A 23,233-nucleotide genomic window follows, 5' to 3' on the forward strand; every position below is an offset into this window, starting at 1 on the left:
TTACACAAAATTGATGTTAAGAATAAGAAATATCTCGATTGTCAAAATCTTAAGTGTCTCCCTTTCTTCCCTCTAGTTTGCTTGGGCTGTAGCCTTAGGAAGGAAGAGCTGTGGGAGAGACTCAAATGTCCTTATACCTTTGGGCATCATCCTATCTATCTATTCACATAGCCTTTTCTGCAACTTAGCACATATGTGGGATATACAGTTATTTTTCATTGATAGACATCACTCAGGAGTTTCTGCTGCACCCATAATACTGAGTGGTTTGTCTCTGGAGCTGCATTTATTTTCAATCATTGCACACAAGTTTTTCCTTTCCAAAATATGATCAATTCTGCTTTTCTGCAAGCTAAATTGGTCTTTTGCCAAGTGTATTTCAGCATTATACATAGACTTCAAAATCTGAAGACACCTCAAGAAAACTTTTCCTGCTGCTAACATGCTGTATTTTCTTACTAGGAGCAACTTAACAGTTCGTATTCAGCAATTGATATCAGGGACAACAGAAGATAAATTAATTTCAAAAATTAGCGAAGCTGATGAAAAAACAACAAAGGCCTTGACTTAGGGCTCAATGTATGAAGCACTTAGTTGCGTCCTATTGCACTTCTCTTCCCACTTCCTGTTTTGCAAAACTCTCAAAATGTTTAAGAAGTGTATACATGCAGATTTACCCTGACAAGATCTTTCCCACCTATATTGGCCAACACTGAGGTAGTATTTAGAGTTGTCTCCTTTCAAGATTGGCTTTCTCCTCAAGCACAGATTGCTTCATGTACTCAAATCCTGTATTAAATGTTGTTGACCAATCTTTGCTCATTGCACCAGCTACCCACAGCCTCTTCACAGTGAAGATCAGGTTATATGCATATTCCTAAACCCACTTTATTCAAACCAAACAAACCAACGTAATGAAATACAAGCGTAAATTGGATAAAGTTGTTTAGGCTTCAAGGGATTAACCAGGGTTTTGGAGGAAGGGCCTGTTTTACAAAGAAAAATGTGTGCTCCAGTGGTAACAGTTTGGACACCCTTGTTTACCAGATTGAAATTCTCCCATTAACTCTTTATAAATCCTACTGTATATAGTAATAACATTTTATAGTTGGTGCAGATCAGGCAAATCTTCTCTAAATTGCAGTGTTTTGATCTAGATTAAAATGTTTCATTTCTAACCTAATTTGAGCAGCAGACTAGAAATTTCTTTCTTACTCTGCTGTTCAAGTTAGGTGTTAAGGGCCTTAAGGGCCTATCTCTTCAGCAAAAGCGCAAAAATCCACAGCTAGATTGTGCTTCCAATCCACACTCTTCCGCCCACCTAATTGAGAGTGATAGTACAATGAAGATAACTTTGAGGTAATTACATATTCAAATACTTTTTTCAAATATTGTTTGTAAGGTAATAAATTGCAATATATTTACAGTATGCAAGAGTGGGAGACCATCAAGAGCATGACTGAAAGTAACTCTTGATAAAACAAAAACTTGCAGAAAGAATTTCCAGGGCTACGAGGGAGTAGGACTAAGTGTGTTGCTTTTGCACAGAGCTGGTAGGGACAGAATGGGTTGAACGGCCTCCTGTACTGTAACCATTCTATGAAAAACTGGTTATGCAAGCACAAAGAGATTTTAGTAGCAGTAAAAATGGCAGAGGAAATTTAAGCCTAGAGAAGGTAAAAAGGGGAGTTTTGTTCTTGTAGAGTGAGTCTGAATTAGGGTAGTTAGTGGCATAGCGGTATTGTCACTGGACTAGTATTCCAGGGAGCCAGGTTAACAGCCTGGGAACCTGGGTTTGAATCCCACTACAACCGGTGGTGAAATTTGAATCCAGTAAAAATCTGGAATTAAAGGTCTGATGATGGCCACAAAACCATTGCAGATTGTCAGAAAAACCCATCTGGTTCACTAATGTCCTTTAGGGAAGGAAATCTGCTGTCCTTACCTGGTCTGGCAATGTGGTTGACTCTTAAATGCCCTCTGAACATGGGCAATAAATGCCTAGCCAGCAATACCCACATCCCATGAACGAATATAAAAAAATGTTATATCATCAGGACGGATAAAAGATAAAAATTCGTGAGGAAATTGATAGTGAGTGGCAACAATTAGAAGAACAGAAACAGTGGTATTTGGATCTCAGCTTATGAGGTCAATTTTAATCTAACTCACTGGGTGAAGCCCACAGCACTGGGTGGAACCCCTATTTTACAACACATCGAATGTTACTCTTCATGCCTACAGTGGAGAGTAAACTCAGATGGGGTGCAAAACTTGATGTTTAGGTTAAAATGGACCACAATATGTGTCCAACACGTAGGTGATGTGGAGATCTAAAGACAGGAATGAAAAAATTGCATTTATATAGCATCTTTAACAACATCAGAATATTCCAAAGTGCTTTACAGCCAATGAAGTTCTGTTGTAACAAGGAACAAAGCCTGCAAAAGAATGTTCATCGGAGGGTTGTGATGCTTGAACTGAGGAATATCAGCTCGAGGTCCAGCGGCTGTGCTCTGCAACATAACACAATTTTTCTGAAGGAAACATCCCAGAGGTGCTCTCCTACAGATAATGAAGTACAGGTGAAGGAAGTGGTTCAATGAAGAGTGCAGGAGGGCATGCCAGGAGCAGCACCAGGCATACCTAAAAATGAGGTATCAGCCTGGTGAAGCTATAACACAGGACTACTTGCATGTCAAACAGCATAAGCAACAAGTGACAGATGGAGCCAGGCGATCCCACAAACATCGGATCAGGTCTAAGCTCTGCGGCCCTGCTACGTCCGGTCAGGAATGGTGGTGGACAATTAAACAACTCAGTGGAGGAGGAATCTCAACAAATATCCCCATCCTCAATGATGGGGGAGCCCAGCACATCAGTGCAAAAGATAAGGCTGAAGCATTTGCTATAATCATCAGCCAGAAGGGCCAAGTGGATTATCCATCTTGGCCTCCTTCAGAGGTCCCCCAGCATCACAGATTCCAGCTTCAGCCAAATCGATTCACTCCACGTGATATCAAGAAACAGTTGAAGGCACTGGATAGTGCAAAGTTTCCAGGCCCTGACAATATTCTGGCAATAGTACTGAAGACTTGTGCTCCGGAACTTGCCACACCCCTAGTCAAACTGTGCCAGTACAGCTACAACACTGGCATCTACCCAGCTAGGTTGAAAATTACCCAGGTATGTCCTGTACACAAAATGCAAAACAAATCCAACCCAGCCAATTCCTGCCCCATCAGTCTACTCTCGATCATCAGCAAATTAATGGAAGGGGTCATCAGCGGTGCTATGAAGCGGCACTTGCTTAACAATAATCTGCTCCCTGACACACAGTTTGGGTTCTGCCAGGGCCATTCAGCTCCTGACCTCATTACATCCTTGGTTCAAACATGGACAAAAGAGCTGAACTCCTAAGGTGAGGTGAAAGTGACTGCCCTTGATATCAAGGCTGCATTTGACTGAGTGTGGCATCAAGGAGCCCTAGCAAAACTGGAGTCAATGGGAATCAGGCAGAAAACGCTCCGCTGGTTGGAGCCATACCTAGCACAAAGGAAGATGGTTGTGGTTGTTAGAAGTCAGTCATCTCAGGTCCAGGACATCACTGCAGGTAGTGTCCTCAGCCCAACCGTCTTCAGCTGCTTCATCAATGACCTTACTTCCATCATAAGGTCAGAAGTGAGGATGTTCGCTGATGATTGCGCAATAATCAGCACCAGATACTGAAACAGTCCATGTCCAAATGCAGCAAGATCTGGACAATATCCAAGCTTAGGCTGACAATTGGCAAGTAACGTCCGTGCCACACAAGTGTCAGGCAATGACCATCTCCAACAAGAGAGAATCTAACCATCGCCCCTTGACATTCAAAGGCATTACCATCACTAATCCCCCACTATCAACATCCATAAGACATAGGAGCAGAACTTAGGCCATTCGGCCCATCGAGTCTGCTCCACCATTCAATCATGGCTGATAAGTTTCTCAACCCCATTCTCCTGCCTTCTTCCCGTAACCTTTGATCCCCTTACTAGTCAAGAACCTATCTATCTCGGTCTTAAATACACTCAATGACCTGGCCTCCACGGCCTTCTGTGGCAATGAATTCCATAGATTCACCACTCTCTGGCTAAAGAAGTTTCTCCTCATCTCTGTTCTAAAAGGTCTTCCCTTTACTCTGAGGCTGTGCCCTCGGGTCCTAGTCTCTCCTACTAATGGAAACATCTTCCCCACGTCCACTCTATCCAGGCTTTTCAGTATTCTGTAAGTTTCAATCAGATCCCCCCTCATCCTTCTAAACTCTATCGAGTATAGACCCAGAGACCTCAAACGTTCCTCATATGTTAAGCCTTTCATTCCTGGGATCGTTCTCGTGAACCTCCTCTGGATCCTCTCCAGGGCTAGCACATCCTTCCTGAGATACGGGGCCCAAAGTTGCTCACAATATTCTAAATGTGGTCTGACCAGAGCCATATAAAGCCTCAGCAGCACATCCCTGCTTTTATATTCTAGAACTCTCGAAATAAATGCCAACATTGCATTTGTCTTCCTAACTACCGACTAACCTGCAAGTTAAGGTTAAGAGAATCCTGGACTAGGACTCCCAAGTCCCTTTGCACTCCAGATTTCTGAATTCTCTCCCCATTTAGAAAATAGTCTTTGCCTCTATTCTTCCTACCAAGTGCATGACCTCACACTTCCCCACGTTGTATTCCATCTGCCACTTCTTTGCCCATTCTCCTAACCTGTCCAAATCCTGGGGGTTACCATTGACCAGGAACTGAACTGGACTAGCCATATAAATACTGTGACTACAAGAGCAGGTCAGAGGCTAGGAATCGTGCGACGAGTAACTCGCCTCCTGATTCCCCAAAGCCTGTCCACCATCTACAAGGCGTGATGGAATATTCCCCACTTGCCTGGATGTGTGCAGCACCCACAACACTGAAGAAGCTTGACACCGCCCAGGACAAAGCAGCCCGCTTGATTAGCCCCACATCCATAAACATTCACTCCCTCCACCACCACAGTAGCAGCAGTGTGTACCATCTACAAGATGCGCTTCAGGAATTCACCAAGGCTCCTCAGACAGCACCTTCCAAATCCACGACTAATACCATGTAAAAGGACAAAGGCAGCAGATAGATGGGAATACCACCACCTGGAAGTTCCCCTTCAAGTCACTCACCATATAATGCCGTTCCTTCACTGTCGCTGAGTCAAAATCCTGGAACTCCCTAACAGCACTGTGGGTGTTCCTACACCACATGGACTGCAGCAGTTCAAGAGGCAGCTCACCGCCACCTTCTCAAGGGCAATTAGGGATGAGCAATAAATGCTGGCCCAGCCAGCGAAGCCCACATCCCATAAATTAATTTTTAAAAAATTACCAGCCTGGGAAACAGCAGAAGCCAGAGTGGGTCTGGACAAATGCAACTGCTGATATCTATGATGAGGACAATATTAAAAATATAGGGATGCAACTCCAGAACAAAAAAGTTACCACTCTGAAGGAAACATTCCATAAGAAAAGTTTACAATTAGTTGTTGGGAGGATTCCCATAATAATGAACACATAAGGCCTGATTTGCAACAGCGACCAAGAGTTCTGAACGGAACAGGGTAAGGGAACTAACAAATAAGGTGAAAAAAATTTTTTTTTAAAAGTCAAAAATTGTGGTTCACAGAGACACCAACTATGTAGGAAAGAGTAGGATGGAAGTGTTGCAGAAAAAATTTAGGGAGTTATGATCTAGTTGAAGTGAAAGACCTCAGAAAAGTAATCTCAGAATTTTTCAGGGATGTTGAACACTGGACAAGACAGACAATAAAAGATTAGATATCTCAATGCCTAGCTGCAAAGATAGTCTTGTAAGGTGGATGTAGATTCCTAGAACACAGGATGAGTTCTGGGCAAGGGAGGTTGTGAAGATGGGATAGGCATCACTCAATGTGCTTATTGGCACTAATGAGTACCATCTGCAAGATGGCCTGCAGAACTCACCTTGGCTGCTTTGATAGGACGTTCCAAATCTGAGACTTCTGCCAAGTAGAAGGACAACAGCATATGCACAGGAACAATTTTTTCATTTGTGGGGTGTAAGCATCATTCGCAAGGCCACCATATTTTGCCCACCCATAACTGCCCTTGAGAAGGTGGTAGTGACTTCTAACAACCATAACCATCTTCCTTTGTGCTAGGTATGGCTCCAACCAGCGGAGAGTTTTCTGCCTGATTCCCATTGATTCCAGTTTTGCTAGGGCTCCTTGATGCCACACTGAGTCAAATGCGGCCTTGATATCAAGGGCAGTCACTTTCACCTCACCTTAGGAGTTCAGCTCTTTTGTCCATGTTTGAACCATTGCAGTCCGTGCAGTGCTGTTAGAGGGTGCCAGAATTTTGGCACAGCCACAGTGAAGGATTGACGATATAGTTCCAAGTCATGATGGCATGTAGCTTGGTGATGTTCCCATGTCTCTGCTGTCCTTGTCCTTCTAGGTGCTGGAGGTCATGGGTTTGGAAGGTGCTGTCAAAAGAACCTCGGCAAGTTGCTGCAGTGCATCTTGTAGGTGGTACATCCTGCTATCACAGTGGAGCTGCACTTGTAGAGGCAAGTGGAGCATATTCCATCACACTCCTCACTCATGCCTTGTAGATGGTGGACAGGCTTTGGGGAGACAGGAGCTTAATTACTACAAAATTCCCAGCCTCTGACCTGCTTTTGTATCCACAGTATTTATATGACTGGGCTAGTTAAGTTTCTGCTCTCTGGCACCACCACCAGCAACCCATCCCCGCTCCGCCCAAGCATGTTGATCACATGGAATTTAGTGATGGTGATGCCTAGAGGAGTTAGTTATACTCTCCCTTGTTGGAGATGGCCATTGTCTGGCACTTGGGAGGTACGAATGTTACTTGCCATTTGTCAGCCCAAGCCTGGATATTGTCCAGGTCTTGTTTCATTTGGCCTGCTTCAGTATCTGAGGAGCTGCATGTGGTACTGAACATTGTACAATCATCAGTGAACATTCGCACTTCTGACCTTATGCTGGAAGGAAGGTCAGTCTGAAGAGTGTCCTGCAGTCAGCATCGAGGTGAAGCAGTCTGGCAAGAGTGTCCTGTAGTCATTTCTTGTTGAAAATAACAAGAGTGACATTACTAGATAGCACGAGAGAGCAGTGGAGAGATCAAAACCAGCACGAGTGCAGGAAAGCTTCAAAAAGTGACGTCAGCACAAAGGTGAGAGCTGATTGGTGAGTTGTGGGTAAGTTTTTTTCTCCAGTTTTTTTTCTCCAGTTTAAAACAGATTAAGCTAAGGAAAGGTAAGAGTTCTTGTTTTTATTTAAAGCACATAAATAATTTAACTTTATTTTTACTTTATTTAACTTAAAAGTAAGGGTTTTTTTTCAACTAGAGGCATGGCAGGGCAGCTCAGTCCTATGTTTTGTACTGCCTGCAACATGTGGGAAGTCCTAGACACTCCTTGCCCTCTGACCGACCACGTGTGCAAGAAGTGCCACCATCTGCAGGTACTTGAGTTCTGAGTTTCGGAGCTTGAGCAACAGCTGGAGGCACTGAGATGCACCCATCAGGCTGAGAGTTTTGTGGATAGCACATTTTTAGATGTGGTCACCCCACAGCTGACGGAATTGCAGCCAGAGAGGGAATGGATGACCATCCGTAAGAAGAAAGGTGTCAGGCAGGTAGTCAGGAAATCCCCAGGGTGCATCTCACTCGAGATCTGTTTTTCTGTGTTGGATAATGGTGAGAGTGACAGTTTCTCTGAGGAGTGCAGCCACGCTCATAGCACTGTGAGCAGCTCAGCTGCACGGGGATGGGGATGGGGCTGGGGATGGGCTCTAGGATAAAGAGGGGAAGAGCAATAGTGGTAAGAGACTCGATAGTAAGGGGAACAGACAGACATTCTGCAGCCATAGACTTGACTCTAGGATGGCATGTTGCCTCCCTGGTGCCAGGGTCAAGGATGTCACTGAACAGCTGCAGGTCATTCTAAAAAGGGAGGGCAAATAGACAGATCGTGGAACATATTGGTACCAATGACATAGGTAGAAAGAGGGATGAGGTCCTGCAAGCAGAATTTAGGGAGCTAGGAAGCAGATTAAAAAACAGGACCTCAAAGGTAGTAATCTCTGGATTACTTCTGGTGCCATGCGCTAGTGAGTATAGAAATAGGAGTTTAGTCCAGATGAATGTATGGCTGGAGAGATGGTGCAGGAGGGAGGGCTTTAGATTTCTGGGACATTAGAACCATTTCTGGGAGCGGTGGGACCTGTACAAGGCAGACTGGTTGTACCTGAACTGGAATGGACCAATTTTCTTGCGGGGGGGTTTGCTAGTGCTGTTGGGGAAAGTTTAAACTAATTTGGCAGGGGGGTGGGATTCTGAGAGGATGTTCAGCAGGGGGAGATGCACAGCTAAAATTAGAAGAAAGAGCAAGTGAGTCTGGAAGGCATAGAAATTATAGGCCAGTTAAGGCACAAGGGGATTTGGCAAGGTTGGATGGTATTTATTTTAATGCAAGGAGTCTGACGAATAAGGCAGATGAACTGAGGGCATAAATTAACACATGGAAGTATGATGTCATTGATGTCACAGAGACATGGTTGAGAGAGGGGCAGGATTGGCAGCTCAATATTCCAGGATATAGGGTCTTCAGATGGGACAGGGAAGGAGGTAAAAGAGGAGAGGGTATCGCAATATTGATCAAGGAATCAATTACAACAGTATAGAGGCATGACACCTTAGAAGGCTCCTCAAATGAAGCCATGTGGGTAGAACTGAAAAACACAAAAGAAGCAATCACATTGCTGAGAGTGTGCTATAGGCCCCCAAATAGAGAGAAATAGAAGAGCAGATATGTAGGCAAATTTCAGAGAAGTGTAAAAATAATAGGGTAGTAATAGTGGGGGATTTCAACTTCCCCAACATTAACTGGGTTAGTCATATTGTGATAGGTTTAGAGGGAGCAGAATTCTTAAAATGCATCCAGGAGTGCTTTTTAAGCTACTACGTAGAAGGCTTACAAGAAAGGGGCTGGTCCTGGACTTAATTTTAGGAAATGGAGCCAGGAAGTGGTAGAGGTGGTAGTCGGGGAACATTTTGCAGAAAGTGATCATCCGTTAGATTCAAGGTTGTTATGGAAAAAGGACAAGGATGGGCCAGAAATCAGAGTTCTAAATTAGGGGAAGGCTGAATTTAATAAGAGCAGATATGATTTGGCCAGAGTGGACTGGGAGCAGCTACTTTTAGGTAAATCTGTGTCAGAGCAGTGAGACTCATTCAAGAAGGAAATAGGGAGAGCACAGGGCCAACATATTCCAGTAAAGACAAAGGGTTGGGAGCAACAAATCCAGGGAACCCTGGATGTCAAGGGATGTACAGGATTGGATAAAGACAAAAGGCCTGCATGTGACTCCAGACCAACAGCAATATGGTTGACTCTTAAATGCCCTCTGAAGTGGCCTAGCAAGCCACTCAGATGTATCAAACTGCTACAGAAAATTCAATAAGGAATGAAACCAGACAAACAAGGCATGGGAATACATGGTGAATGGTAGAACCCTGGGAAGTACCAAGAATCAGAGGAACCTTGGTGTGCATGTCCACTGGTCCCTTAAGGTAACATGGGATATTTGCCTTTATGCTGGAACTGTATAAAATGTTGGTTAGGCCACAGCTAGAGTATGGCGTGCAGTTCTGGAATCCGCATTGCAGGAAGGATGTGTTTGCACTAAAGAGAGTGCAGAGGAGATTTACCAGGATGTTGCCTGGGCTGGAGAGTTTTAGTTATGAGGAGAGATTGGATAGACTGGGATTATTTTCCCTGGAGCAGAGGGGATTGAGGGGGCACATGACTGAGGTGTATAAAATTATGAGGGGCATAGATAGGGTAGACAGAAAGGAACTTTTTCTCTTGTTGGAAGGATCAATAACCATGGGGCATAGATTTAAGGTAAGGGGCAGGAGGTTTAGAGGGGATGTGAGGAAGAATTTTTTCACCCAGAGGGTGGTGGGAATCTGGAACTCACTGTCTGAAAGGGTGGTAGAGGCAGAAACCCTCATAACATTTAAGAAGTATTTGGAAGTGCACTTGCGATGCCATGGCATACAAGGTTACGGGCCTAGTGCTGGAAAATTGGATTAGAATAGTTAGGTACTTGTTTGACCGGCGCAGACTCGATAGGCTGAAGGGCCTTTTTCTGTGCTGTAGATCTCCATGACTCTATAATGAAGCAGTTGACGATGGTGAGGCCTGGAACCCTACCCCGAGAAACTCCTGCAGCAATGTCCTGGCACTCAGCTGATTGGCCTCCAACAACCATCGTCATTCTTCTTTGTGCTAGGTACAAATCGAACCAGCGGAATGTCTCAACGTACCCCGACCTCCCTGATTCCCATTGACTTCAGTTTTGCTAGGGTTCCTCGATACCGCACTCAGTCAAATGCTGCTGTAATGTCAAGGGCAGTCACTCTCGCCTCACCCCTGGAATTCTACTTTTTTCTTTCAAAGTTTGGGCCAAGGCTCTAATGAGACCTGAAGCTGAGTCTCCCTGGTAGAACCCAAACTGAACATTAGTAAACAAAGTTATTGGTGCATAAGTGTCACTTGATAGCACTGTCAACAACAACTTCCATCACTTTGTGGATGGTTGAGAACAGAGTAATGTGGAGGTAATTGCCAAGATTTGACTTGTTCCCCTTTTTGTGGACAGGACCTATCTGGACAATTTTTGTTGAGTATTTGACAGTGTTGTAGATCAGCACTGATGTCCTCATAGAGAGAGTAAACCAGCAATATGGAAGAGGAGTAAGCAACACTGAAAATTTATATCAAAGATCAAATTTTTAGAAAAGAATACTGTGAAGTCTAGACTTAACCTATTAATAAGGCTGGGTGTGTCCCTGTGTATATGTGTGTATATTTTGTATATCAATAGATATACGTGTGTATATTTATATGTGTGTGTATATAATATATATATGAAAAAGCTTCCAGTGATGACGATGAGAATAAACAGTAAAGAGTGTTGATGTCAAACAGCTTGATATCTCAACAACAACTGAGATGAAGTAAACCAACACTGGTGTAGCATAGACCTTTTTATGAGATAAAAACAGAAAATGCTGGATAAACTCAGCATGTCAGGCAGCATCTGTGAAGAGAGAAACAAAATTAACATTTCAAGTCCATCTGACCCTTTAGAGATAAAGAGAGGTAGAAATGTGATAAGATTTATACTGTTTAAGAGAGGGTGGAGCAAAATAGAAGGTGGGAACTCAGGAAAAATTTGACAAAGATGTCATAGACACAAGACAATAGTAGTGTTAAAGACTAAAGAAAGTGCAGACAGTGGCATAAAGGTAAGATAGCCAAATGTGTTAAAAGCAAAGCATATAAAAAACAAGTGACAGATGGCCCTGTTTTTATGCGGAGGGGGAATTAGTTGGGGAGTTAGGAAAAAATATATTGATTAATTAAAGGAGTGAAGATGAAGGAGAGAATTCATGGTCCAAAGTAGTTGAACTCAATGTTGAATCCAGAAGGTATTAAAGTGCCTAATCGGATGATAAGGTGCTGTTCCTCCAGTTTGTGTTGGCCTTCACTGGAACATTGCAGCAGACCAAGGACACGTGAGCATGAGAGCAGGGTGGTGAGTTGAATTGGCAAGCGACAGGAGGGTCTGGGTCATGCTTGCGGACTGAGCAAAGGTGTTCCGCAAAGCGGTCAGCCAGTCTGCACTTTGTCTCATTGGGAGCAGCGAATACAGCAAACCAAACTGAAGGAGGTGCAAGTGAAGTGCTGCTTCACTTGAAAGGGGTGTTTGAGGCCTTGGAGGAGGTAAAGGAGCAGGTGTTGTATCTTCTGAGATTGCATGGGAAGGTGCCGTGGGAAGAGGATGAGGAGTTGGAGGTGATAGAGGAGTGGACCAGGTTGTTACGGAGGGAACAGTCCCTACAGAATGCTGAGGGGAAGATGTGATTGGTGGTGGCATCATGCTGGAGTTGGCGGAAATGGCAGAGGATGATCCTTTGGATGCAGAGGCTGGTGGGGTGAAAACTGAAGACAAGGGGGACCTTATCATGGTTCAAGGAGGGAGGGGAAGGGGTGAGGGCAGAGGTGTGGGCAATGAGTCGGACACAGTTGAGGGCCTTGTCAACCACAGTGGCGGGGGGGATCCCTTAGTTAAGGAAAAGGGAAGACATGTCAGAAGCACTGTTTTTGAAAGTAGCATCATTGGAACAGATACGACAGAGGCGAAGGAATTGAGAGAATGGGATGGAGTCCTTACAGGAAGTGGGGTGTGAGGAGCTGTAGCCAAGGTAGCTGTGGGAGTCGGTGGCCTTGTAATGAATATTGGTACACAGTCTATCACCAGAAATGGAGACAGAGAGGTCAGGGAAGGGAAGTGTCAGAGATGGACCATGTGAAGGTGAGAGAGTGGTGGAAATTGGAAGCAAAATCGTTAAATGTTTCCTGGTCCTGACAAGAGCATGAAGCGGCACCAATACAGTCATCGATGCACCGGAAAAAGATTTGTGGGAGGGGGCCTGAGTAGGAATGGAACAAGGAATGTTCCACATACCCCACAAAAAGACGGGCATACCTCGAGCCCATGCAGGTACCCATAGCCACTCCTTTTATTTGGAGGAAGTGACACAAGTTAAAGGAGAAACTGTTCAGTGGGAGAACAAGTTCAGCCAGGCAGAGGAGAGTGGTGGTGAATGGAGATTGTTCAGGCCCTTGTTCTAGGAAGAAGTGGAGACCCCTCAGACTGTACTCGTGGGGTACAGAGGTGTGGAGGGACTGGACATCCATAGTGAAGAGGAGACAGTTAGGGTGAAGAAACTGGAAATTGTTGATATGAAATTGGGCAACAGAGGAACCGCAAATGTAGGTGGGAAGAGACTGGACAAGGGGAGAGAGAATGAAGTCAAGATATGAAGAAGTGAACTCCGTGGGGCAGGAGCAGGCTCACATGATGGGTCTGCCAGGACAGTCCTCTTTGTGGATTTTGGGAAGGGGGTAAAAGTGGTCTGTGCAGGGTTGGGAGACTGAGGTTGGAAGCTGTGGAGGGAAGATCTCCAGAGGCGATGATGTCAGTGACAGTCCTGGAAACAAGTGGTGGGGTCATGGTCCAGGGGGAGGCAGGAAGAAGTGTCTGAGAGTTGGTGCTCAGCCTCTTCAAGGTATGTTTTGCTTTCACAGACCGCTGACCCTTGTTCTGCTGTTAACACATTCTGCTATCTTACCTGTATACCACTATTAACATTTTCTTTAGTCTTTAACACTACTATTAACACTCCCTTTCACTTATGTACATGACACCTTTGTCATATTTCTCCTGAGCTCCCACCTATCCCTGACCTTTTTGGGTCCACTTGCTCCACCCCCTCTTAAACAGTATAAAATCCATTACATTTCTACCTCCCTTTAGCTCTGATGAAGAGTCATTCATTCATGGGATGTGGGCATCACTGGCTAAGCCAGCATTTATTGCCCAACCCTAATTGCCCTATTTCAGTGGGTATTTAAGAGTCAACCACATTGCTGTGGTCACATGTAGGCCAGACCATGTCAGGTCAGCAGATTTTCTTCCTTAAAGGACATGAGTTACCCTGGGTCTCTGGATTACTAGTCCAGTGACTATTCCACTATGTCACCACGTCCCCCTATCTAAACGCAACATTAATTTTGTTTTTATCTCCACAGACGCTGCCAGGCCTGCTGAGCTTTTCCAGCATTTTCTGTTTTTATTTCAGATTCCAGCATCCGCAGTATTTTGCTTTTATCTTTCTGTGAGATCATTTGGCTGTATGTTTTTGTAAAGTGAAGGGAGCAAAGGAGTTCTTAAATTTCATAGATCTAAATAAAGATGAGGATAGATTATTCTTTGAAGTGACAAGGAAGAAATGTTTAAGCAGACATTGAGGGTCGAGAACTTTAACCAGCTTATATGAACTGAAAAGCCCCAAGTGGTCTAGAATCTGAAGTAATGATTTTGTACATGGCCGCATTCTCATCCACTGTTTTATGAAGAACAGGAATGTTTTGGCAGCTCTGAATGACGTCAGTCATAATATGATTACATTTGGCAAGATTTGGGATAAAGCAATACAAAATGCTAGTGATTAACTTTGCAACTATGAAAGGGCAAACTTCAGGGCCAGAATTTTTCATTGGTCGGGTGGGGCTGGTCGCGGAGCCGATGGCTGCCCGCAATCTGCTCCACACCGCAATTTCACCCGGGCGGGCCAATTAAGGCCCACCTAACATGGGACACGAGCGGTAGCGTAGAGCTAAAATAGCGCTGAGTAAAAATTTAATGAAACATGGCCCCTCATGTGACTGTGTCACATGAGTTGGGACATGTTTTCATTTTTCAGACTTTTTATTTGAGTTGTATTAGCTTTAGGAAACCTCATCCCGCTCCTGGATGAGGTTTCCTAAAAAATGTAAAGGCCGCCAGCCACTGGACGGACAGTGTAAATGTGAAATTAATTAGTTCATTAATGGCCTTAATAGGCCTTTCAATTATTGGCGGGCACACAGCCAACTCTGGCACGTGCCCGCCAAACCAAATATCACGAGATGGCGCAATGACATCAGGACGCATGCCAGACATCATCACGCCTCATTTTATATTCCAGTGTGTCGGACCCGCCCCCGCATACCGAATGTAAAATTATGCCCCAAGTAATGAGGGAAAAATGGACCAAAAGTTATTGGTTAGTCCTCAAGAAAGCTTCAGCTAATGACATTCTAATCCGTAAGGAGGATAAATACATCCCAAGGACGAACATGTACAAGTTTAAATAAGTATTATCCTATTCAGATTAGCAACAACTTGCACTTCTATGGCACATTTAACATATTAAAATATCCCAAGGTGCTTAACAGCACTAATATCAATAAAAACACTGAGCAGCCGAAGGAGGTATCAGGACAAAAGCCTGATCAAAGTAGTAGGTTTTCAGGTGCTTCTGAAAAGAATGCCCAATATCAATCACACATCACCCCTGTGCATGCTGACCTTCACTAGCTCCTGGTTCAAGAGCACCTCGATTTTAAAATCTTCATCCTTGTTTTCAAGTCCCTCCATGGTCTTGCACTCCGTACCTCTGTAGTCACCTTTGAGATCTGTGCATTCATCCAATTTTTCTGGCACACCCCTGATTTTACTTGCTCCATCATTGATGGCCATGCTTTCAGCCACCTTTGCCCTGAGTTCTGATATCAATGAACTTGTCTCATGAATTAATAAGACAATGCAAAGAGAAATAAGTAACAAAGCCTATAGGGAGAAAGGTGAAGGAACCCACTACAAAGAATACAAGAAGCCACAACAATTAATGAATGAAAGCCTCAGATGTGCAGTAAGGGAACTTAAAAATGAACATGGCTGTAGAAACCAACAAGAGAATAAATCATAGTTGCAGTATTATCAAGGAAGAGGGTTATCAAACAAAAATGAAGGCCCATTAAGGATGCACATATAGTTGAAACTGAAGATCAATAAAAAATGTTGTTTTAATTTATTAAATTAAAAACAAAGTGCTGGATATACTTCACAGGGCTGGCAAGATCTTGGGGAGAGACGCCTCTTCAGAACATACTGAATGATTTCTTCCTGAGAGCACTCACGGGAAGTAAGCCAGCTAGTATAGGAGGTTCTGTGACTAAACTTTTACTGGCATCAATGTCATAGGCAGGCTTAAAGGCTTCAAACAATGCTAAATCCCCAGGGTCTTAAATGGAACAAAAGTTGAAATCGATAAAGAACTGACAATCAACATGCGGAGATTAGAGATGCCAGCGGATTGTAAATAAACCAATGTGCTACCCGTTTTCAAGAAAGGGAATGTATTAAATCTAGCTAACTTTAGTCTTAAATCAATAACTGAAAAAAAATGGAGGAGATCATATGAAAACAGCAAATGACAGCCACCAACAGGGATTGAATCTGCCTGTTCTACCTGTTAGACATTTGCAAGGAAGTGACATCACAAGTTCCCATCGGAAAGTCCTATCACAGAATGTACTTAAGTTTCCATAGCCAATAAAGTTTCGCATGAAAGGTTCACATGTAAGGCTACTGCACAAGCTTAAGTTAATGGGTATCTAGATAAAAGTTGAAGGTTCATTAGGAATTAACTGAAATAGGGGAAACTGCAAGTGCTAATTAGGAACTTGTATCAGATCGGAAGATATACTGAGTGGAGTGCCTCAGGAATCATGGCTGATCTACCTAAAAGATTTGGATCAAAATATTTGGTGGTAGATGATACTAATTTGGAGCAGGAATCGTAGAGTCTGGACAAAGTGTATGGAATTACAGAATGACCTAGGCAGTATTTGCCAGCAGACAGAACTACGGTAGATGAAATTAAGAACACAAATAAAATTCATATACATCCTCACCTGGGCCAATGAGTGCTGGTGGAACTGTGATGACAGAGGTGCACTCTTGGATTTTGGTTGTAACTATCCTTCAACCTTCCCAATACTGGGGAACTATTGAAGTGATGGCAGACTAACTACTCCCTTAGACCAAAGCCCATGCATACTGGGTCTGCTACTAAGGCAAGGAACCCACACTATTCACAAGAGCACAGATCTCACTTTTGGGAGTAAGGTGGTCCATTTTCTTGTTGTGATGCAATCTGAATGCCCTTTAAAGCAAGCATGATTTAATCACATATAGCCATCTGATCATCAGGCTAAGTAAATTGTGGTTGTGCATAAAACTGGAGAAAGTCCAGGAAAGAATGGGTCCCTTCCTTCATGCCCACCTTATGTAACTATAAACTACTATTTGGGTGCACTCAGAGAAAAGATATAAGATCACATCCCTGCCCATGAGGGTGGTGGAAACAGAAACAATGAATTATTTTAAAAGGAAATTGGATGGACATTTAAAAGAAATAAACTTACAGGATTACAGAGATAGAATGGAGAATGGATTGATTGGATTCCTCTACAGTGAGCTGACATAGATTTGATGGGCTGAATGGCCTCCTCTTGTGCTATATGACTCTGTGACATTAGTAATGTAGTATCACACCACTTCGATGTCAAAACTATGATAAAATAATTGCAGCTAGCAGAAGTCAAAGTTTATGGTCTGTGGAATCTGGGCAACCAAGAGCTATTTAAACTTCATTTTGAACAGAACTGTTGGTTCCCTGCTAACATTAAGCATCAATTCTGCACAAATGTAAAAGCAAAAATGCTCCATTTTCCTTAGTCAGCGATTGATGCCAGAGCCTGAATTATAACTTGGATCAGTATAGTGCAGGTCAGCCTTTATGACTTATCAGTTTGGTACTAGTAACTGTAAAATATGAAACATCTCTTGTATGTTTAAAATAGTGTTTTTTCTTAACTGTTCCTCACTACACACATAGTGGATAGTGCTGTCCTGTGGCAGGTGTGGTAATGACTAAACAGGTTCTGGTAGGTGCAAATTTGGAAAACATTTCAATGTAATATCCCATTGTGTACACAAAAAATGAATATACATTAGGATGCCATGCTGCTACTATACTTTGACAGATCTATTTTCCTCTGCAAATAGCACTGGGTAGTATTTCCTTAGCCGGAGAGAATAATTTGGCAGTGTTAACTCAGTGATCCCTGTTGGAAGTGCACTTCTATGGACCTTGTGTGAGAGCACCACCAGATTCAGCTGCGATGGTCCTAATGAATTAATAACATGGCGACACTTTGTATAAGCTCGTGTGGGGAATGGGCACTGAGACGAGTTCACTGCTGACCATAAGAGGATATTCTAGCATATAGCACCATTTTCTGAAAAAGAGGGCTAAAGGGAGAAAATTGGAGTAACAAAAGCTACCAATCTAAATTATTTTTGCAGTATAGGTTTAATATTGTTTATGATGCTACATCGGAGTGGGGAGATGTAACGGGCCTCCAATGATGGCTCTGACTTTACCCTGTGTATGACTGAGCCCCATAGGAAGATCCAGGCCTTGATTGCTGATCTGTTCTGATATATTGGCCTCAATGCCTCTGGGTTAGGGAGAGGAAATTTGGACAGAGACCTCATTTCCTGGTTCCATTATCCATAGGCTCATACACTCCTGGTCACTATCCAATGACTCCTCCTGGATGTGCATGTGTAAAGCTAGGGCAATGCCCACTTGGGATGTAATCTTAAGGTCAAATAGCCTGCTAATGGAAAGATATGAATAAAAGCCAATTAATCAAGCTACAAAAGCATCACCCATCCCACCCCGCCAATGCCTATTGAATCATTCACCAGCAAAGATTCAATACCATCAAGCAGGGAGGGGACAAACTTGATAAAAACCTGGAGTACAGCTGTACATTCAAGCACTTCATTTATTAGTATTTGCTCTTGTCAGGAGCTTCAAATTTATCCATATTAAGTCTTTAATGCCGTGGTGTAGGTAGTGTTACCTCTTCTAAATTACTGTCTTTTTACTCCTTCCTTCCACCACATGCATAACGGACTGGGGCAGTCTCCTTCAGGTAAGTAATTGGCTGTGTATGTCCCCAGTCCATCCTAACTGGTGCAGTTCATACCACATTTATTTGTATGAGTGAAACTTCCACTTACAACAATATAGTCATTCTCATCACACGTATTTTAATTTCTTTATGCAGATTCAAAATGGTTGTATTGTATACTTATCTCCTTATGGCATAAACTTTTCTTTGAATAATTGGGTACTTCAGTAACCTAATACTGTAACATATATACTTTGTATAGGCTAAAAATTGTATATGCTAAAAAAAACTAACATCACTTCCATGTTTTTATTTCTTTGGCTTTCTTGGAGAGTTATGAGCTTCCTTGCATTCCTTGTGCTAATGAGTTAGACTAATAGATATACAGCACATGTATTTTTTAATAAATCCCAATCAGTCATGCCTGGAAATTGGGATTTCCTGCTCTTGCTTCCCCTTCTAATAGTTTTCCTGTAGAATTAGGATACCCATATTTAGTAAAGATTAGATCACTTTTAAACACCTAACAATAAGTTGTGAAATTTTGTGTGAATTCATTCTGAAATTTCCTCCTGTACAGTTTTGTATTTTTATTCCCTCTACCCAGCAATCATTTTTATTGTCTTGATTGGACAATTCAATATTCTTTATTTGCACGATTTGATTTGTTAATTATGAAAAAGTAACAGTCTCAGAAGCAAGTATAGAATCTAGTTGAGAGAAAAACACCCTCAAAATCTGGGTTGGTAAGTTGGGAGGTAAATGGTAATAATACATACCTTGTCTGTGATCATGTGAAAAGAGATGAGACAGATTAATGATTATGATGTTGACCCTTCACCAAATCAGTTCTGATGAAGAGGCTGGTCCTGAGATGAAATCAGTATATTTGTAGCACTCTTTTAATGGGATTTGCTTGATTCAGTGATTTTTGTCATCTCTGTTAATGTGGGCAATCCTATACTTATGGCTTTTTCTTTCTTTTAAATAGGGTGATGTAACTCTAATGGTAACAGCAAGGCCTATTCATCAGCTATATTATGTACACATATACTTATCCCAAAGGGAATGGAACTGCATGTTGAGGGTCTGTTTAAACCAATGTAGCCAGTTAGTTGAATTAAAGATGTGGTTTATTTAACTGAAACAATTGCAGAATAGCTGCATTAATTGGACGGTATCCAGAACATTGGATGTTGGTATATATAGGAAAACGTGTCTGAGGAAATTGACTGCGGACAGAAACATTTTTAAACAGGATAAATTGTAGATCTGTTCCAGATGTTTAAGAAAATATTACCAATGGTAAATATTCAAGACTGTGGCATGATAACAATAATCATCTCCTCTTTCAATAGGTCATGTGCCTAAAAGGACAGAGGGGCTTCTCAGGCCCACACACTTTTGATAGGATCCATATTGTGAACCATATAGCAGACGATGATTCATTCCACTCCTCTGATGAAGATCTAATTACAGATTCCATGAGGGTTCGTGATCTCCGGGGGGTTCCTCACCATTTTCACCACCTCAGCAGAAACGCACAAATGGAAACTAATGATAAGGACAGTGAGGACAGTACAGACAGTGATAATGAGGATGAAACAATACATCCTGGTCACTATAGCCAGATTAGTAACCAGAATGTCTGCACAGTGAGTCAGAAACAGGCAGAATCTTTCTCCACCACCGTGTGACCACCACTGTGAACAACATGAGGCTTTCTGGTTCATATCAAAGACCAGGTAGGCTCCGATCATTCAGACTTGAATGCAGCTTTCAGTCTGGCCTGCTGATTAACATAAAGGGACTGAAGTGAGGAATTACATGGATGTCTGCCATTGAAATGGTGGAGATGATGTACTGAATTTCGTAATGGATTTGTTTTGATGGGGGGGGGTGGGGGGGGTGGTCATTTTACCCGTTCTTTTGTCTGCCTTAACCTTTGCCAAACTTTTTCAATATAATTGTTGTTGCCACATGCAAGTATGGGAGAGAGCGTGTGAAATGGACAGGAGATAAGATGTTGACAGTATTATATGCAGTATCTCCTTTTTTAAAACTTGAAATGCACACTTTCTAATTTATTTAGAATGGGAGATTTTGTTTTCCTTTGCTTGATACTTCAGTCAATGGAATTGTGAGCCCTTGGGACATTGGTTGCTTTATGAAAAAGATGCATCATCTTGTGCAATATTATTTGTATTTTATGCTAATGAGAACAAATTTTACTTGTTTATGACATAAATGTACCATAATGGTCATAACAGAGGATTAATTAAATGAGTTGGTGCCTTCAAGGCACACTTTGGTCAGTAATTTGTTAGTTGACGGTCTTAATTGGGCATCACAGTACAAAGAATATGTGCAATTGGAACATGTTTTTATAAAAAAGCAGCTCACAGGTTTGCTTAGGATCCCAGCACAAAAATCTGTATCTTCAAGAAAATACTTTGTTAAGATTTAAAAAAATCAAATACTAAGATTGCTGTTTATAGGCCTTTACATGATTTTACCCTTTTATTTCTGTTTTCATTCGAGGTGTTTGATAACAAATAGTGATGTACCTGTGATATGTGTTACAGCAATATCTAATTTTGTGTTACTTTGTTATGACAGAGAAATGTAGTTAAGCTTTAATATAAATACCTTTTAATGTTAACTGGGAATGCATTGTGTTGCATTTCTATCATTGTATCAACCGGCCACTTAAAAAAATTGGGGATTTCAACATAGTCATGTACTGGTTACCCTAGTTCATACCGCTCAAGAAAATACAAAAACACTATCAAGAAACTCTGTTATGCAGAGGTAAAGAAACGTCCTCCGAAAATATCCTTGGTAAATGTAAGTTAGCTCTGCTTGGCAGTTGTTAACACTAGCTTTTTCACTTCACTAATGAGAATGCTTGTATAAACACTATCAGTGTTTCTCTTTTAACTTCAAATTACATGATGATCACAATAAATAAACTTTTCATGATTTTAAAGGGATAATATTGTTTCTCATTATTTAAAATGGGTTTCTCACTGCTGAAGTAATCGATAATCTTAAAACCAAGAAGGAAATGAGAATTTTATACAAAGTTCCATATTTTAAGATAAGCATGTCCTTCTGACTGCAAATAAATTGTTGCAATACTTCACTGCAGAATGGCACTTAGATAGGCACAGATTAATTTCAAAATTACTTCAGACAAATTGCTGCAATTTGTGAATTTGTCTTTGTCAGTTATGTGTGCCTTCCTAATCTTTCTGACTAATCTTCCAACATATTGCTTTACAATCAAAAGAAAAAATCCTTATGGTGTGGATGCTGGACCTACTCAGCAGATCTGGCAGCATCTATAGAGAGAGAGAGAGTTAACATTTCAGGATATATATCAGAACTGGGAAAAGTTAATGTAGAGCAAATGGGGGAGGGTGGAAAAATAAGAAAAGGGAAGGTCTTTGATAGAGTGGAACACAGGAGGAATTAAATGACAAAAGAGTTGGGGGGCTAGAACCAAAGAGAGTAGTGATGGGAGAAGTAAAGAAACAAAAGATGGATCCAGAAGGGGTGTAAATGTCAGAATGCTGAACAACTAAATCCTTAGATTTCTGCCTTAACTCACTGCATCTGTTTTAATTTTCACACTCATTGTAGTTTACATTCATTAGAGTAGTTTAAGAAAATGACCTTATTTCAAGGAAACAACTGACAGTCTCAGTGTTGAGATGTAACCACATGTTGTTATAAGATAACTTGCAAGTTTCAACTGTGTGCCAGGTCAAACATTGTCTGGGAATTTCATTAGAAATTTATACGCGGTCAGTCATTCCTTAGTGTGAAGGTTTAAAATCCTTTGCAAAAATAAATTACTTTTCTGTTATTTTTCATCTCCCAATATTAGACATCTATCCAAATGTTACACCTATGTCGTATAATATAAACAGTGTTCTGATGAAGGGTCACAACCCGAAACATTAACTCTGTTTCTCTCTCTCCACAGATGCTTCCAGACCTGCTGAGTATTTGCAGCATTTACTGTTTTTGTTTTAGAGTTCCAGCATCCTCTCTGTTGTGCTTTTGGACCTATGTTATCTGTTGTTTACAAACTATTAGCCTTCCTAAAGAGCCATCCTTCCCAATGAAGCTTTTGCTTATTTAGCAAAATAAAATGGCAGCAAATTTATTTGAGTACTTGAGTATATATTCAAAATATTGGGATTTTGGTATTTAATGCCAGGTGTATTGGGGCTTCAGTTGAGTCCCCAGAGCAAAGACCACATTTAATAAACCCCCTTTCCCCAATTACCCATTTTTCTATGACTGGTCAATAGATGAGCCATCATTGTCTCGAAGATGAAGAAAAAGTAAACACAGCGGTAAAAGCCCAGGCATCTGCATCTCTTATCCCATCGTGTACCAGCATTAAAAGTGGGTTTGGTAATGTCTGCAAAGAGCATGGCGGTAGATGGGAAGCAACTTGAGTGGAGGATATCATGTAATTGCTGCTGTTGTTTTGAACGTGAAAGGCATGCAAGCATGCTTACCTCTGCCAAAGACTGTCAGCAACTTATCACCCTGAGTGAGCCATCTAATTTATCCACTGTCCAACATTTCTGTTAGAATCTAGTTTGTTTTAAAACTCATTTAGGAGTACTGCATTTAGTCGACTTAATAATTATGTTCCTATATAAAACTACAAACAATGTGTAAGAAATAGAGGCAGG

General features: G+C 41.9%; 1 protein-coding gene across 11 annotated transcripts in view; it reads left to right on the forward strand.

Annotated features, from left to right (window-relative positions):
- Positions 1-22,692, forward strand: part of evi5a (ecotropic viral integration site 5a) — a 312,699-nt gene extending 290,007 nt beyond the window's left edge. For 10 of the 11 annotated variants that reach the window (XM_041207860.1, XM_041207861.1, XM_041207862.1 and 7 more), the window contains one exon: positions 19,877-21,507. In XM_041207860.1, coding sequence (XP_041063794.1) covers positions 19,877-20,215 — 339 coding nt within the window. In that variant the 3' untranslated portion in view covers positions 20,216-21,507. Of the gene's footprint in view, positions 1-19,876; positions 21,508-22,509 lie in introns of those variants that run through there. The other variant, XM_041207864.1, reaches the window with a different exon arrangement.
- Positions 22,693-23,233: the final 541 nt, after the last annotated feature.

The sequence above is a fragment of the Carcharodon carcharias genome, chromosome 16 (genome assembly GCF_017639515.1).
Source record: "Carcharodon carcharias isolate sCarCar2 chromosome 16, sCarCar2.pri, whole genome shotgun sequence".
In the NCBI taxonomy this organism is placed as follows: Eukaryota; Metazoa; Chordata; class Chondrichthyes; order Lamniformes; family Lamnidae; genus Carcharodon; species Carcharodon carcharias.